Source organism: Rhea americana, unplaced genomic scaffold (genome assembly GCF_003343005.1).
Source record: "Rhea americana isolate MKP2758 unplaced genomic scaffold, rheAme1 scaffold_66, whole genome shotgun sequence".
NCBI lineage: Eukaryota > Metazoa > Chordata > Aves > Rheiformes > Rheidae > Rhea > Rhea americana.
The window spans coordinates 1,401,135-1,419,357 of NW_028186823.1; the positions used below are offsets into that span (position 1 = coordinate 1,401,135).

The 18,223-nt window shown below is 42.1% G+C and overlaps 1 protein-coding gene across 1 annotated transcript in view; it reads right to left on the reverse strand.

Annotated features, from left to right (window-relative positions):
• Positions 1-333: 333 nt before the first annotated feature.
• The window catches only part of SH3RF3 (SH3 domain containing ring finger 3), a 97,759-nt gene continuing 79,869 nt past the window's right edge, over positions 334-18,223 (reverse strand). The window contains exons 11-12 of the mRNA XM_085320838.1: positions 13,093-13,430; positions 334-3,563 (exon numbers count right to left, since the gene is read on the reverse strand). Of these exons, the coding sequence (XP_085176964.1) occupies positions 3,395-3,563; positions 13,093-13,430 (507 nt within the window). The 3' untranslated portion in view covers positions 334-3,394. The remainder of the gene's footprint in view (positions 3,564-13,092; positions 13,431-18,223) is intronic.

Here is an 18,223-nt window from a genome sequence, read left to right on the forward strand (position 1 = left end):
GCCAGTGACAAGTCTGTGGAGGATGAACCGCCCCAAARGACATTATGCCTGTTTCTCTCTTAGGTGCAGAACAGCAGGCCAAAAAATTCTCAAGATTTTGAAAAAACACAGAACTGTGAAAAGAAAATGCAGAAACAGATTCTGTCATATGATCAGGCATCTCTTACCTTTACGTGTCATATTTATGTGAGAACTATGACTGAATGCAAAGGAAATACAGTTTGCTCAGAAGGAACAGAGTTTGGAGAGAGCTTTTATCTTATTTTCCTTGGGAATCTCCGAGGCACTTATATCATTTAGCCACTTTGCCATCACTAAAGACGGAAACCTCAATCAAGTTACCTTAATGTTTATTTTATTTAAAGAATCAGAAACACAGTCATTGTAGTTCATTTGTACTCATATCCGCCAACATTTCCTAAATCACGTTAACATTCATGTTTAACAAAAACATTTTCTGAGCTGTGCAAAGTTCAAAGGAATTCTTCAATTACTTGAAGCCATTTCCAGAACAAACCCGGCATTTTACAAGTGGAGGCTGCCAGAAGGCTACTTTCCTCTTTTTTCCCCCGCTCTGTGGTAGGAGATGAAAACGCCCCCTCATCCCCATTTCCTTTGTATGACAGGTAAAAATCAGACCACAGTACAAGTCAGACGTCTCTGAGTGCAAGACCTTCCAAACGGCACCAGGTCGCTTTCTTGTATCACTGATCTGCACGCGCGCTCCTTGCGTGGAAGTGATTTGTCCGAGAAGATTACTCAATAACCCAAGCTGTTACGATAAGCAGGAAACAGGGGCCAGAAACAGCTGTTACCAAACCAGAGCCCCCTGCAACAGATTTTTCCTTGCAGGAGGTGTGACAGGAAAGGTTGTTGTCTATTAAAAACCAAATATCCTCCCTGCAAAATTTACATTAAAACACTGATTTCGTGACACAGCATCTGTTTGTTTTCCTTTATCTTCTCATATACCAACTTCCGTCCCCTTAGAGTAAAGCATTAAAACGTGGAAATCTGGAACCCTTTTAGATCTGGCTAAACGCAATAGGCAGCAACCAAGCCGTCATCCCGTTTCATTTTTCTGAGTGTAGTAAATACACTCACGGAACAGAATTTTAAGAGAACTTTAACCACTGTAAATTGTCAGAAAAATCTCCTCGTCTCTGACAGATCTAACCCAGGATTTTTATTGGAATCAGTAACACGCATTTTGGCTTTGCTAACTTGCTAACTGTGCAGTTTACTGCTTGAGGTGCGGTGATAGCAATTCTGATGTGGACCAAATCACTAGACAGATATGGCTCTATTCTCAAACCAGTCATTGCAGAAGACGTCTCTTCARTCTCTTATTGGTTATAAAAAGGCAATTTCCTCTCAACAGTAACTAAACTTTTTAGTGGCTGACTCATTGCAATCTGGAATATGAACAAATGCAGCAACGTTAAATATAAAAAGAAACACCCTGAAAATAATGCCTCCCTGTTCGAAGGTGCTATACTTGGCCATGGACTGTGTTTCTGGAATCTGTTTGTTACATGTGACAGCAAGAAGAAACTTATTTTATAGAGAACAAAGTCACAGAGCTGAACTTAAGTAGGAACATTCACTTCTATGTGCTTTGACATGTCCTAGTATACACGGCTCGAATGAGAACAAAACTCACACCTTCGCATATGCAACACTGGTAACGCAGTAACGATGTTCACCCACTGGGCCTCTTCCTTCTAATAGGATCATCTCCAGGTTACAGTGCCKCCGACACGCTTTTAAACCACCGCCACATGTTGGCTTTGGCAAACGGCCAGCCGCTGGGAAAGGCAAGGTACAGATACAGCTAAGAAAACTCTTTCATCACGTTTCATTCGTCAAGAATTGATTTCTTCTTAAATACTCTCACAATTGCGCTATTGATTTTTTCTTATTCTGCTTGATATGAAAAACTGACTAAACTTGCTTTACATTTATTGCACCTTTAAGTCCCTGGTAGATGGAAGCTTGTATTGCCTGATACGTTTTGTATTGTAGCTTGACCATGTTAAGAAATGGAACAGTCTCCAGAACTGTACATTTCTACAGTGAGAAATCACATTTCGATAATGATAATTACAGCTGTTGCAGATCAGCTCTCGTTTCTGTGATGCAATTACAGAGGAAATGTCCACAGTCCCTGTGTGTGCTAGAACCTGCAGTGTTCTTCTCATTGCCATGAAAAAGTCAATTAAAATGACTCCTCTGGGAATTACTTCCAATTCTGGCGTAATTATCACTCTCTAGACAGAATGCTGTGCTCTAGCGTAGGTCGACAGACACTATAAATACACACGAGAGTGTGAGTATGTGCTTATTGCACATGCATGCTCCTTCAGGTATATTTAGCAGTGACCAAGCAGTTGTTTTCTTTTTTTCTCTACGAAACATGAACCAAACAGTCTGATCTTGATCTTCAGCTGCATTTCTAATTTCATATATTAAATGCACATCTTGCTGCAGCCTCTCTGCTTAACCTAACCAAATCTTTAACAATTAAAAAAAATAGCACCAGATGTATGAAAAAGAGGAAATGTCTGATCTATTAGGAATATATATAAAGTATAACAATTCTTACAGTAAAAAGGTACGTCATACAAAAAAGCAATGGAAAGTGATACTGAAGGACAAAAATCCATGCTGCATATAATAAGGGCAAAAGACAGGCAAAAGGGATTCTGCTCAAATAACCACAGTTGAATGGTGGAGCCGAACCTCCTCCAGGATCTTCCCAGTGATAACACTGGGACACCGGATGATATGGGACTCTGAGCACTAACACGTTTACTGACAAACTTACGCAGCATATCTTTGAGGTATATAGAAAGCATGACATTAACATTTTGGACTCTTCATTATTTCTTGAATGACAACGCACAAATCTACCTGGGTTTTTCTCCACCCTCTCCTCCCTCTTTTTACCTCCCAGTTTAAGAGCTTCCTAGCACACCTCCTTAAACTCTCAAATCCGTCTTGCATAGGCCAGTAATAAGAACACTGCAGCTCTGACAAATAAGTTACAGCAATATAACAACTTTTCTCTTAATCTTTTTAAAGATATTTTCTCTATAATTTACACAAAGGGTTAACAGCTGGAGTTTAGGTTACGTACAGTCCAAATGGGTGTCCTTTCAGTCCGTGATTCCAGGTGGAAGGCACTACTTCAACATACCACTGTATGCACCGCACGCGGTTTCAGAAGCACAGCGGGCCACTGTGTCTCCAAAGCTGTAGACTGAAGAGCCTGGGGGAGTCTTTGGAAATAAAAATGGCAGTGGTTATCAGTCAAGTTTCCCTTTGCTGTCTCTTCTTGTGCTATGGGATTTCCCCTGAAAGCCCCGCCAGTTCAGAGAGTCACGACTGGTCCTCAGAAGCTCTCCACRAAGCTCCCGGGGAAGAGGCCCGTCCTGCCGTTCCTCTGTAATGTCCCTTTATACCAGCCGTCCTCCCTTTTCTTGTGCACAAACACAATGTCACCTTCTTTCAGTTCGATCTCRGCCTCGCTCTGCGGCGGGTAGGGAACCACAACACGGTACCTTTGGAAACAAAAGTACAAAGAGCATGTCAGATGCAAATCAGGCTGTCCAGTGTGAGCGCTGGCACAACAAGGCTGTGCAGATTCAGCCAGGCTCGCTTTTTGGCCTCCCCTGTTGGTTCTGGATGGGCCAGACACCTCCCAGTGGTGCCCCGTGACAGGACAAGAGGCAGCGGGCACAAACTGAAATATAAGAAATTCTACTTGAACATAAGAAAACTCTTCTTTACCATAAGGGAGGTCAAACTGCAACAGGTTGCTCAGAGAGATTGTGAAGTCTCCATCCTTGGAGATATTCAAAACTTGTCTGGACATGGTCCTGGACAACCTGCTCTAGATGACCCTGCTTGAGCAGATGATCTCCAGAGGCCTCTTTCATCCACAACTGTTCTGTGATTTTGTGATTCTGTGTTACATTGGCCTTTCTGACACTCCCTGGTTGGATTTGAAGTGCTATGTAAGAGGACCGGCTGGCTGTTGAAAAGGGAGACTGTCCCCAAAATCCTACTGAAGGTACCTTAGTGACTGCACAGCATGGCAGTTGCAAGCCAATTTTGACTACTCAGATAATTTTCCTATTTTTAGTGCTGACCTGTAAGTAAGACCTAAAAGCCAGCTCTGCTTTCACACTCTTTGCTACTTTCCCCAGGAGCGCTAATGAAGTGTCAGCATCGGCAGCTGCCTAGAATCCCACATCAAGTAAGCCTGCTCCTGGAAAAAAAGAGGAGGCAGGTTTCCTCCTCCTCTCCTGTTTCAAACACTTGTGCAGGTTTGCTGCGTGCTTTGCAGCTCGGAGGCAGGCTGCTTTCTCAGTCAGGTTGCCACATAGTCTCCTGCTGGCTCAGAGCTCATATGGGACGAAATTCAGAACATGGGAACATTTTTATTTATTAAAAAAATGGCTTTGTTTCAAGCCAGAAACAATCATCTCACCTCCCCCCCCCTTCCTGTGAAGGAGAAATCTTGGGAAAAATACTTGCTGAAACATCAGTAAGCTGCATTTTCACAAAACAGTTGCATCTGAGTAAGATACATTTCCTACTAAAAGTCAGTATCATGGGAGGATTTCTGTCCAGCTTGACCGGAGACCGCACTGGGATATACTTTAAGGCTGGACTTTAAAAGCAGGCAGGTATTGTTAAATCTCTGAACTAGTGACGGCCGTCTCTACTTCTGAAGGCCTTCAGGAGCCAGCATGAGGGACACTGCTGCTTCCTCCTAGCACTGTATCTGCCTCTACTGTAACATGTTTCATTCATCACTGCATCTGCTGCACCTAAAAACGGAATTTGCAGTGCAGTGACAAATTGCCTTTGATATCACCAAAGATCAGTGAAAACAGTTCACATTTTTCTTTTTATGCATCCTGTGAATGCACTTTGGGTCCCTCAAACCTGGAAGACAAGCTAAAATACAGAGATATCAAATGACTTTCTAAGCACTCTCCAAACGAAGAGGGAGCCCCAGTCCTGAACCATTCACAGGGCTCTCTAGGTACTTACTTTTCAAGTGTCACTTCAATTTAAAGAAGTAAYGATGGCTCTGATCCTGAGATGGCGATTCTGCACGCAGGCTCATCACCAGACATTATCCTCCTGAGAACACAGACTGGGCCCTTTTCTTGTGCCCAGAGCAGAGAATGTATTTCTAGTACACTCATCTTCTTCCTAAGCGCAGGTACTTCCGCAGTCATCTGGCATTTGTTTAACACTTAATAACTGCCCTGCTAATTGCGAAGTAATGAATAGAGTAAGATAGTCAAAAGATGCCAATTGATTATCCAAAGTTCATCTCCTGAGGATTAATACCTCCACAACCACTGCATGGCCACAGATGCCCCATTCATGTTTTCTAAAAGGCAAATATTTATTTAAAATAATATTCTGCCTTTCAGGCCTAACTTCAATGTGCACTGACAGGTCTGGAGCATTCCCTGAGGCCATTCCCAGGATGGTACCAAAGCAAGGGGCTCCTTCTGTGCAGATATGGCTTTGGTACCTAGTGATTGCTGTTCTGAAACTAGAGACTCCACTTTGACGTGACCGTGAAAACACTAGATTTGGCTAAAGGAGATCTCCATGGCCAAACATCCTGTTACTTGGAAACACATTCAACTCCATTTGGATTGTAGGTTCTGCTGTAAAACCTGATGACAGCCTTTTTATCTTGACATGGCAACACAGTCATGTAGAGAATATAGGTATTCAAGARCCATCAAAAATCTGTTGGTCATCTCTGTCCCTTGGCCCACAGATCTAGTTGTCAGTGTCTTCCTCTGTGGAAATGCAAATAATTGAAGTTGAAATGTGTGCTGTTGGCTGCCTGCAGGAAAATGGTCTATCTCACTATCATCTGTGGAACTGCTACACTTACATTAGGAAGCTTTGCCAATTACAGCCATTATGCAAATGAATGCACACATTATTTCAAACACTCTGCTTCAGTGTTGATTAATTAAATTATCAGAGTGGAAAAATTTAAGTTAAGATGATGCCAAGTTTCAGATCTCACAACTGTATATACAATCACAGCATATCAGAGCTCTGCTCCAGGATCTCTGAGGGCTTTGAGGAAACAAAAGATCGAACCTCAGCAGCAGCCAAGTCCTGTGGAGGGACTGACAGGCCTTTTTGACAGCTAAGGAAACAGAAATACAGCCACAAGGAACTTGTGTAAGGTCACCCTCCAAACCCACCTGGGAATCCTGTACAAAACCATACTTCTAAAGATAGATTGCAACTTACTAGTGATGAGTTGCTAGTCCCTAAATGGTTCACATTAGCAGAGAAGTGAGCATGCTCAGTAAGAATGTGCCCATCTTCATCAAATGGATTCTACAGAGCATTTCCTTAGAGATTTTTTTAAAAAATAAATCTTAGTCACTGTATTTAAAAATGAAGTACTTTTTTCCATTTAAGGAAACCCAGAATGTTAGGGTTTAGTTTTAATTAACTATAGTACCTCATATGATAATGCTGAAGTATTTTTGATGGAAAAAATGAAATCTTAGATATAAAAGACCTTGCASATCAGCTACAAAATCTTCCAAGAGAGACAGAAAAAGATGCTTGCATTTTTTTCCCCTTGAGACTGTTTGGGAGCACAGCCCAGAAGAGCCACAGCAATCAAGGTTGCAACATACAGAATAAATGATCACACAGCGCTGCTGCCAGCAAGGGACTGGCAGGCACCATAAATCGCTCCTGTCAGAGCATGTGATGATACTGGAAACCTCCAGGTGGCATTTCAACCTAGTTTTTTCTCTGGAACTTAATGGCAAATACATATATTAGCCACATTTTTGGCAGAAAAGATCTCTTTTCTCTTCCCTCCCATACATCCTCTTCACTCCCCAAAAGGCAGTCCTATACACTTCTATTTATATCCCCTTTTCTCATTTCCCTTTTGGTCCCTTATTCTTTGAGAAAATACCATAAAATAGCTTTTTTTTTTTTACAACCGACTGCTTTCTGGCATCTTGCATGGATCTCAGAAGAATGTTGATTTTTTCCATGTCACATTACACCTCTAAATTACCAGCTTTTTAAAATGCTAAGTGGCTATGTAATGACCACAGTTACAGGTGTGGCAAGCAGCTCTGCCTATTATTAAGGGTGTTTGGTATTTTCTGTTGTAATTGCATACTTTCACTGAGTCATAATTTTCCCAATTGTTACCCGTATTGGACAAAACTCTCCATTTCAGTTCACTGTATCAGGCTGAGGAGCCCACATGCAGTCCAAATTGTTTCATCACTCCTGGGAATAACATGAGGGTGTTTTTGCAGTGCTAACTGGACAGGGGTGAGGGCTTCCACAAACTGCTCTYGAGTCTCCAAGCTCTGCAGCAAAGACATGGTCTGTGGCCCAGTTGGTCTGTCAAGGATGCTCTTCCTTTGAAAAACTACCCACTCTTGGCCAGGTTAAAATCTTTCAAAACATCACAAAAAGGGAGATCCTTAGGAAAGATTTGCAGGAACAGTGAGGGTAAAATCTCTGTTGATTCATGCTCCAAGATGTCCTAGCTCCTGCAGAACCTCAGAGGTYGCATTTTTATTCCTTTCCCAGCATTGGGCTCCTCTCCCCTTTTTCTCTCGRGGTACAGACTTGATGCTGGACTTCCTTGGGGCCAACTGCGATGGCACCCCTGGCTGGGCACTTTTGCTGAAGTGAAGGATGAAACCACTGRCACAGAGAAGGTGAGAGCCACAGTAGGAGTGTAGGGGAAGAAGCCAGATGGGAAGAGCAGCCCAAGGGGACTGGGATGGGGAGCTGACCTGGGGAGGGTCCTCTGTGACCGAGAGAAGATACACTAGGGAAGGCTGTGAGTGATATCAGCAAGGCCAGGGGACTGGGTTTGCCTGCGAAGAGAAACTTCAGGGAGTTAGAGAGTGAGAGAAGGTACGGSAGGGGATGGAGGGAGGTTGACACTGGATGAACTGAAGGAGAAAACCTGGGAGCTGAGGAATAAATGGGATTAGGGTGAAAACGGGAAGACCCAACACATTCATGCAGAGATAGTAGACACTGAACAGCATTGATCAGAACTGATCAGTAATTAAGGACTGGGCTCCAGTCCGGATACTGAGGGAAAAAACAAAATACTGAATATTTGCTTCTTTGAGTGAATACGTGCGTCCAGGGCACTGATGGAGCCARAGAGACTTAGGAAAATAGAGGCACAATGAGGCAAATTAGGACTGCAGGGCTAACCTCCAATCTGGACACATTTTGTCTTCCACGTGCTTGACTTTGGAAGCTTAATGCAAGTTTCTGTTTGTAAAAGTATTCTGCACTAAGGGAGCAAGGATTTCAGGCAGAACAAACAGGTCACTTGTGTGTCATGGATGCCAAGTTAGTTTTGTGGGGGGACACTTACTAAGTGAAAATAAAGCATCTATCCCACTGCTCTTGCTAATCAGTGGARCTGTACTTCACTATCTTTTCATTAGCAGATTGCAGAGACCTGCAAAGTTCCTTTGTACACCAACAGCCAAAAGCTGCTTCACCACTTTCCATATTACTGTGTCTGAACCAGCAGCCTTAGAAGAACAGATCTCAGTTGGTCTTTTACTCTTCTGCTGGAAATACTGCAGGAYTGAATTTCTGAGATGGTTATTTCTAGTTTCTCAATTAGGTATCCCTGGCCAGAGAAGCACTTAACCGTGTGCATACATGTCACTTTTCAGGCAGAACATGCTCCTGGGGTCATTCCTCTAGTACCACTTTCTGGGAATGAAAAAAAACCTTTCTTCACTTTCCCATTTGGCAAAGAAGATATACGTACATGGCAAAATTGAAGTCAATGGGCGTGAAGCACATGGTTGAACGCTTCCTTGAAGTGGGAGCTCAGTTTCWAATGTGGCAGTGATTTGCAGGAAGTATACAGGGCAACTCATGGCAAGGTGTGCTTTAAAGCGCAAAGCCGCTCCTCCGATCTTGTTCTGCAGCGCTGTTGTGATTACAACTTGCCTGAAGGCTCCATGAAAAGCACAAAAATACTGCACAGGTATACCAGTCGTGACAGTAAGTCTGAATATAACTGCTTTATCAGAATATAACATGGCAGAATTAGTGCCAGTTACTATAAAAGAGTCAACAATGCGTGACATGTTTTACTCAGGTTTGCATCTGGGAACAGTGCCAGCCAGCAAGGGGAACATGACTCACTCACATACACATACACACACACACACACCATTCAGCGCGCCTATTTTGCTTAATGTACAGGCATATTTTCTTGAAGGAGGTGGCAAGGAAAAGTATTTTGCTGCAGTTAAGCAGACTGCATATCCCTCTTCCATGTAAGCAGTAGTGCCAGCRGGATGGGGGCCAGCCTGTAGGCTCAGACCCTGCATCACTACCGGGTATTACAGTGCAGGACAGGCTGTACTGACCCTGTTTCTTGCACCAGTAGGAAATGGACGGAGCAGTAGCTGGAAAAAAAGTATATGGAGCACAGGCAGCCTGGCGGGGTGTTCACTTGACAGTCAATCGTTGCAACACAAAGTGACGAGAGCACTACCTAGGAATTTCCTCTGCTCTGCTGCTTGAACTGCTGTATGAGTTATGGCAGTGAGTAGCTGAAGGAAGGTGGCTTTATAAATGTACCTTTGGAAACTACACCCAGAAGGTAGGGATGGATGCTAGCTGTCCCAGAAAACTGGGGAAACACCCAGCCTAAGTGACAGGAGGACTAGGACCATTTTTTTGTCACCCTAATGAAAATAGAGTCTGGAATAGGTTTTAGAAATACGAAATACGATAAGATAAAATAATTGTTTTCCTTGCTCTCACCACTCACAAAAAGTTGGAGAGTATAAAAGTGAGCAGAGTCTCTGAGAAAGCGAAGTTTGCCTTCCTTTCTGATGGACTGCCATTCCCACAAAGGGCTGTGCTTCTTTCCGGCAGCGGAATAGGTAATTCTTCTGTTAAATCGTGARCATGAAGCTGCAAGCAATTAGAGCCTTTTAATGCACCTCTGATACAGCTAGTGGCATGAATGCTTGGTTTTGATCAGTAGCCTGTATGTGGCGAGTGCTGGAGCTGCAAGCCAACCTCTATGGGAGAAGTAGCAAGGCTCTGCTGCCTGTATGAGCCTCATTTCAAATGCTGTAAATATTAAGGAATGTGCTACTTCTTCCAACCTTTCAGTGCTCTGTCTCCATGTGCACAGATGGGCGTTGGGAGACAGAAAGCCAAGTACAGCTAAGTGCACTGAAATGCTTTGGAGCTTTTAGAAATTTCATCCAGCATCTGAATCTGTTTATCTAACCTTTTTTTTCCCCTCCCCTCCCTTTTCTTTTTCACAGAATTGCTCCTACTGTGCAGATGAAATGCACCAAAATGCAAACAAGCAAAATATGGAGCTGAGAGATCTTGAATGCAAGTTCCTCCATTGCCAGATGTGAAAAGAACAAGCGGTTTGAAAACTGTAATTTGTTTTAAAAAAAATATAATTTGGTACTTCTGAGCAATTTGACGATTTAATGAGCACAGATGGATGTGGGATGAATTTCTAAGAGACAAGTGTTTAACGTATCTGCTCAGATTATTCCAGGACTAAGCATTATCCTTCCTAGTACATGAGGGTAATTAATATTTCCCATTATGGGCATAAAAAACCCGTATGAACAGTTAAGGAATGCAGATATACCAGTGATACGGAAGTTAATTCATAAATCAATTAGAGAATCTTGCCTGCTGTGTATAATTAAGGTTACTTCAATTATAGCTTATTTTCAGATTTAAGACTCAGGAATCAAAATGCTTAAAATGAGAATAAGCTCCTTACCGCTGTATACTGCAGTTTACAGTATTTACACAGTTATAGAAGTCTAAATCCCTTTACTCATGACTCTAACAACACTGAGCAGCCACCGCCAACCCATGTCTCTCCAGTTCTATCCTGTTTCCCTGCACCTGCTTGATACTATCATTAGTTAAATGTTTCACTGTCAGGACCATCCTGAGGTGAACTGAGAAATTTGTAGACTAGGGGACTAGCACTGTCACATTAAAGGTGTCCAGACTTCTCTGCAGTAAGGCTTTGAAAGCAATGCCTGAACAGCCAGCTCCAGAGGTGTCAGGGTTTCCAGGTTTCTTTTCATGGTTACATTTAACTAAAGGTGCAGTATTCCACTGATTTAGTTACACTTGTGCTAAATCTGGTTTATATTGATTTATCTTTTCTTATACATTAATCTAAACTGATGTAGACCAAATTAAGTGCACAATTGGTTTTTCTCTCTTTTTATTAAATTGCTCTTTCGTGGATTCTAAGGATAAGAGACTACTATGATGGTCTGCTCTCACTGCCTATGTTATATTGCTAAAGGACTTGCCTGCATTTATTTCTGCTTCAAGCCCAGTATCTGCACTTGAACTACAGCACTTCTTTCAGAAAAACATGAACTCTAAACATAAAMATATTCCCATGTCTGTCCTTTCTGCAGTCTCTCACAGACTGTTACCAAGTTGTTCCTAAACCTGCTCTTTAATAGGTATAACAAACCGAGTTCTTTGCATGCCTCACTAAAAGTATATTGCTTTAAATCTTCCATCATTCTTAAGATGGTTCTCTGAGCCCACTCCATCTTGCCTAAATTCGGCTTTTCTGAAGCATACTGTTACTCCATGTGCTGCTTACCAACCTGCTGAAGTAGCTTTGTACTAATGAATCTACTCTCTTCATTACCTACCTCCGACTTGTCATCCGTACTGCATCAACAGAGATTTTATGTTGGACAGTGGGCATCCAAGACCCATCTCTTGCTGAGCTACACTTCATACACAATCATTTGCCAGTGATTCCTAATGTATAATTACATTTGTAGCTAAGCAGTGAATCAGATTTATATCTGCTTAATAAAGTGTGTCAATTTTGTACTTTACTCAAAAAACCCCATGTTGCACTAACAAGTCAGGTGCCTTAGAAAAGTCTAAATATATTACAGTGTCAGTATTTTACCTTCTCAACCAAATTTTGACCTGCATTCAATAAAACAGCATGTACAAGGTATGACCTGTCCTGTAGCATTTCTTATTATGCCCTGCATTAGCTGTTCYATTCTCCTGAGTGGATTCAGGGTCAGAATGACTTGCCCAACCTATTTCATTTATCTTCTTTCATACATTCAAGCAAAAACAGCTTCTTTCAAAGCTCTGGGACTTAAAACTGTTTCAAAATTGCTTAACAAATCAACTCCAGATAGTTCCCTAGATTGCTTTTCGAAAACTCTCGGATTTTTTTTTCCCCATGTCCTCCAGTAGCAGGCACTACTTAACATCATCCTTAGCCACCTTTTGAGTGGAAAGCACTCCCACAGCATCATGTCACTGCAATATGACTCTGGAAATGGAAACCTAGCTCTTTTTTGTACTACTATTTCTAGTCGGTTCTCTCTCTTTGCCAGTTTATCCCTTTTTTTCTGGTACTGTTATTTTACTCTCTTTGGATTTGCAAAGTCACTTATTCTAAGGTATCAAGGTGCAGAGCAGGCTGTTAAAATGAACCTTAGCATCATTGGTACATTCCTCTCTATAAATGAGACACTTTTTTGGTAACAGTTCCCTGAAGAAAGCTCTGGCTGACATAGTCTAAACAAGAATTTTAAACAGCCCTTGGTAATGCAGAGCAGGCCAGAAAGGGCCTYGATGAGTAAACACATCTCCCTGCTATCCCCGAGCAGGGAGCACTGCACGGCTGCTCCACGAGCTTATTGGAACATAGGGATCTCACTTAAAAAGCAGCATTTGCAAGCAGCAGCCACACTCTTYGGGCTGAGAAAGCACAGCTGCTGCCCAGCAATGCCATTTGTTTGATCGACAAACATTAGAGCTGCACTGTGTGTCAAATGGTTTGCAATGGGCAGAAGCACTCRAGTCCCCTCTTCTTGAAAGACAGTTGAGCAACTGACGGTCAACCCACAGAGCAGCAAAATGGCAGCAACCCTCRCGCAAGTTAACCTCGCGTCCTTCTTCCAAACGCTGCCTGAGGAGGCAGGAGACCTCAGGAGACACAGGGCTTACCTTTCTCGGGGCAAAGGCTTGGGCTCTGGGCGGATAGCTGCCATGGAAGAGAGAGGCTGTCTGGCAGGAGAAGGGATGGAGAAATTCAAATCCAAGGAGCCTGTTTTCCTGTGCAGAGGCTCCAACCCCATGGCTCCCTGCATTTCACTCTCTATTGGACACGAGCCAGCTCTGCCATGGCTGGAAAGGGAGGAGAGCTCGGGTCCCACTGCCCCTTGCAGGACTCCTTCGATGGCTGCCTGGGCGTCATGCGTGGGGGACACTGATGGTGGCGAGCGTGACTTTTTTTTCGTTGATGCTCCTGCTAGAAGTTTCAGCAGCCCACTCTTCTTCTCCTTCTGGAAAGCAACCACAGGAAACACGGAGAGTGAGCAGATACCCCAAACCTCTTTGCTTTGCTTCTGGAAAATCTCACTGTGCATAGCAAGAAACCTCCTAAACTGCAGCACAGAATGTGCGCCCTTATTACTAAGATCCTAGGAAAATCCCTCCCCACTCAGCAGTGCTGTACTTGTTCAGCAGAACAATAGCATTACAAAGACAATCCCTCAAATTCCTGCTGGTGGTGATCATGAGCCTCTTGAAAGAAACAGCACTGTTACAGTGGGATAGCAAAAGTGCTATCCACCATCCAGAGAAGGTGGACAACCAGACTGTTGCCCTCTCTCTTTCTGGGAGGACCCTGTCCCTCAATAGAGGAGCTCCTTAAAAGTGACGAATCAGACCCCGCGGTGAAAAACCTCCACTGGGAAGTATGAGGGTCTGAGGAAAGATCTTGGTCCATTGCAAGAGATCCACTCATGGTCACAGCCTCATTTACTAGCTGATGCTGATTTACCAGAGGGAGAACGGAGACACTAGAGGGTATTTTGATCCCTCTCTCCAGTGTGCTCCCGTGCCATGTCTTGCAGTCCTACAGTTGTACCTACCCCCATCTGTCTCCCTGAAGGGGGTGATTTCTCCTGAAGTGTTAAGGTCAGGAGAGTATCATCTTGACGTTTGAAGATAGACCACAAAATTCACAATCAGCAAGTACAATGTCAGCACACAATGGGAAATTTCAGCATTTTACAATGTTTTCTGCTACAGACAAATGAAAACAAGATAAAGCACTCTTTCAACTAATGCAAAAAAAATCAGATTTTGTTGCTGAAAGGAATGTATCCAATTTCACATGCCTTAAAATGTTGTAAAAAAACCTACTACATGTTTACCTCAAGCACACACAAATACAGAATATTTTCTCCTTCAGCTAGAAAGTTTTTGGGTGGAGGCACTGTGTGCAGGAACTGGCCATTTTCTGGTACGTGCTGTGCAATGCTGGGCTTGAGTTGCAACCAGCATAACCACAATGCTGTGCAGTATATTTTCCATCTTTTAACCATACAAGAAGTTTTGCATAAAGTCTGATAGATTTCTTTTTCTCCTATCAGAACTTGAAACCATTATCCAAGACTATATTCAGAGACTCAAGGCTGTTAAGTTTAGCTGTATTTGATAATTTGTTCTATAATGGGATCCCTAGAGGGAAAAAGATCCAGCAACTACAATACTTRCGGGCCAGAAAATATCTATTTTCCAGCAGAAATACTCCTTAGAAATACAAGCCAGTAGTTTATTTATTGTGTAGACAAAATGTCCATATAAGATTTAAAATGATGCTATTTTATGTGCTGATTACTGAAGTCATTTCTCAAAGCAGCTTTAAAGAATAGGAGAAAGACTACAATAAAATGAATCTAAGTGTTTGGAAGACACTCAGATTTACTGTAATGTATTTGGAATATCTTATGACTCTGCTCCCTAAGTTCTCTTGTTGGCTCTCTTTAGCTGTCATAGACTTGTGAAAGAGCTGATACCTAAGATGTTAAGACATGGAAAAGAAAAACTGAAGCATAGTTTTATTACAGAGACAACATCSACTGATTTTTGAAGAGTGGAGTCTGAAGTAAGCCTCAAGATCCCAGCCTCCTGTACATTGCAGGYCTCAATCATACGCTCTGCTTAAAAGACGTTTGTCATTTACGGGTCACTTCACAGATGAATGGATCTGTCCTGCCAACATGATGTTCATCCCAGTAGAATCCATGAAAGCCAAGGGAGGCCAGCCAAACCGCGCCATCAGGTCAAAAATCCCTAAATTAATTCCTCTGGAAACAACAGAGAAGCAGACCAAACCCCTCTGTAAACCTCCTTTTTCGATGATGGAAAAGAACCCTTGTGAGAACTGTGCTAGGTGCTAGGAATTCACCTAAAGTGTACTTCTGTGTTTCTCTCATTCCCTAACTAAGGGATACTGCTGGTATCAACATTATATCAAATTTTAAAGCTCCTCACGAAATTGGAAAGCTCTCCTTTCCCTGTGGCGCAGGGAAACAATACCTCTACTGATCCTGGCATACTGTGTCAATATGCATTTGAAGGTGTCTAAAGGGCAGCGACGAAGTACAACAGCCACTGTGGGGCTCAGGAGAAATGGTTATTGTGCACCAGTGAGCACTCTGAGGCTCTTTAATTGGCAGCTTTGCACATGCAAAGCAACTATGGGAACTACAGCCCTGTATAATGAACAATTAATATTCCTATATGGTAGCAGCTTTTCTAATTTTTGCTTCTGATTTAAATACTTTGGCAAATTTTCATTAGAAAAACCTTGTACATCTTAGATCACTTAAGGCATGGAAGCAAAAATCTTTGGAAAGAGGGAAATACATATATTCACACCCATCTGTATATTAAAGAGTAGTTGARTCTGACAGTCATTCGATTTTGATTATAAAAACAGCTTCAACCCTACAAGGTTACTCCTAGCATAAATTTCTACACTCAAGCTACTATCCCCCAGATAATAAGAGCTATAATGAAAATACTAATGTCTTCTTTGTTCTTCTGTAACAAAAGGAAAAATCACAAAGAACTGATTTTTAGCCTCCTCTTTTTAGTTAACTGAGCATTTTACAACACTTCTGAGATTAAAATCTGTGTTCCCTAAAGAAACAAGGTAACTTACTTCAATTGCTGAGCCTAGACCTGCTAGTCAAAAATTGAAGAGTCCCATCCTTCCCGTTATGGCCTTGGGCAAGATATTTAGAGGTGAATTGATATTAAACAGTGTGGGTGCCTCGGTGCGTCCAGCTTTCTCTCCTTTTAACGGAGTCTGGGAAATGCTCTCCGCCTCTTTCGGTATCTCATTGCCAGGTCCTCTACTGATGCTGCTCAGCGTACTTCCAGCAAAATGAAGACTGCCAGGAGCTGATAACCTACTGCTACGTCTCTCATGAGAAACAGACTGGTTTTGAACCTTCTGTGATCAGCAGCTCAACCTCATCGTGCCTCCTCCCCGCATCTGTAAAATGGGACTGAGTTAAAACTCCTCCTAGTCCTGGGGGAAAGCATTAATGTTGCCAGTGTTTCAAAGCTGTACATTTGCCTGAGAGCAACCGGTCTTTTTCCATGGCTTTAGTATTACAAAAAAAAGATGTACTCTTTGGAATGGAATTTTAGAATGCAGTCCCAGTAACGATTTATAGCAAATGTCCAAGTATTATGAATYCATTTAATATTTAGTGTAATAGCAGCCATCCTTCACAAGAAATTAATTTAATATTTATATGGCTGTCTAAGGCAGTCCTTTCTGCAGCAGTTTCACTGCAAATCAATCAAGCATTAATTAATGGGCATAAATGCTAAAGAAAAATCTACACCAGTTGGTTACAGACTCTATGGGTTTGGAAAGAGATAAAAAATTTACAGAGGCCATACCTGATGACTTTCAGGAATTACGTTTTTGAATGAAGAAAGTTTCCCTTTTGCATTCACAGACCGCTGTTATATTGTTTTCTAGGAAATCCGTAATCTACTAAAACAGCTGTGTAATTATTGAGTTCTCTTTGTCTGGTAGCTACGTTTCCAATCGACTGCAGACTGTGTTTGACGTCTCTACCTCCTGAACCTGCCAAGGTCAGAACCTTGCATCTGTGTTGATGGATGGATYCACAGCCCTGACAGCACTTCTCCTGTCTCCTCGTTACTGCCAACATGTTTAACTGAATCATCCCCTTTATGTTGYTCAGATTTTTATTTTAGGATCTTCATACTCAAAACTTGAAAATTATTAATTTCAGAAGGATTGATACTTCGTTACAGAAAAAAAAAGAGTGAAATTAGCTCTTTCAAAAAGAAAAAAAATCCCAGCCTGGTTCTTGTTTACATATATATATATATATAAAGGGGGGACTGTGAACATAGGCAGTATTCACAGGTCAGAATTTCTTTCTTCCCTGACAAAGCCTAAGCGTGAGACTCTGTTCCTGTGTTGTAGCTGTTGTAGCATGAAGGGACCTCACTGGGAATCAGTCTCTGGTAGCACATGGATGGGATTTGACACATTTCTGTGACCCTGAAGTGCACCTAGGGGGAGATGACACTTGCATAGGTGCAAGTTCCCATAGATTTGTCACTGCAGGAATGTTTTGAAAACTGAATACAGCTGAGCTTAAAAACTCATGCAGGACTAGATCAACATTAAACTCTCAGATATGTAAATGTTGAARTATTTTGCTTCACAGTAATTGGGGATGATTCTTCCCCTTATTAATAACCCCACTTGAAGRTAATAGCCAGCTCTTCTTTCAGCTTCAGAGATGAGATGAGCACAGAATGCAGCTACTTTGCTGATGACWGAATGATATCCAAGTCCCCTGTCTGCAAGGCAATAATCATGCCATAACCCAAATACCAGTTATGCCAGTTAAACTGGCTATACTAATACAGATCATCCTTTTTTTTTTTTTTTTGTAACCATCCTAATATACAAAAAATTCCAGTTTACTGTTTACTTTTCTTCATCTGCAGCTCCTAATACTTCATTTCCTACCTATCCAGGCTTATTAATTAAATGAGGAAACTTTATTGCAGCTGATAGAAAACCTAGCTCCAGCCACAGACATAAGGCAATTGTCATGTAACAGCAGTTACAGCAATAGATAAGAAACCCAGAGGGTTTCATTGGAAAACATAGAAAAAAAGTAATAAAACTGTATAAATGTTGCCCTGAGCCCTAAAGAACAAATGAGAAATTCATCTATCAGTCAGTACCCCCAAACCACCACCTCTATTGTGTGTTTAACTT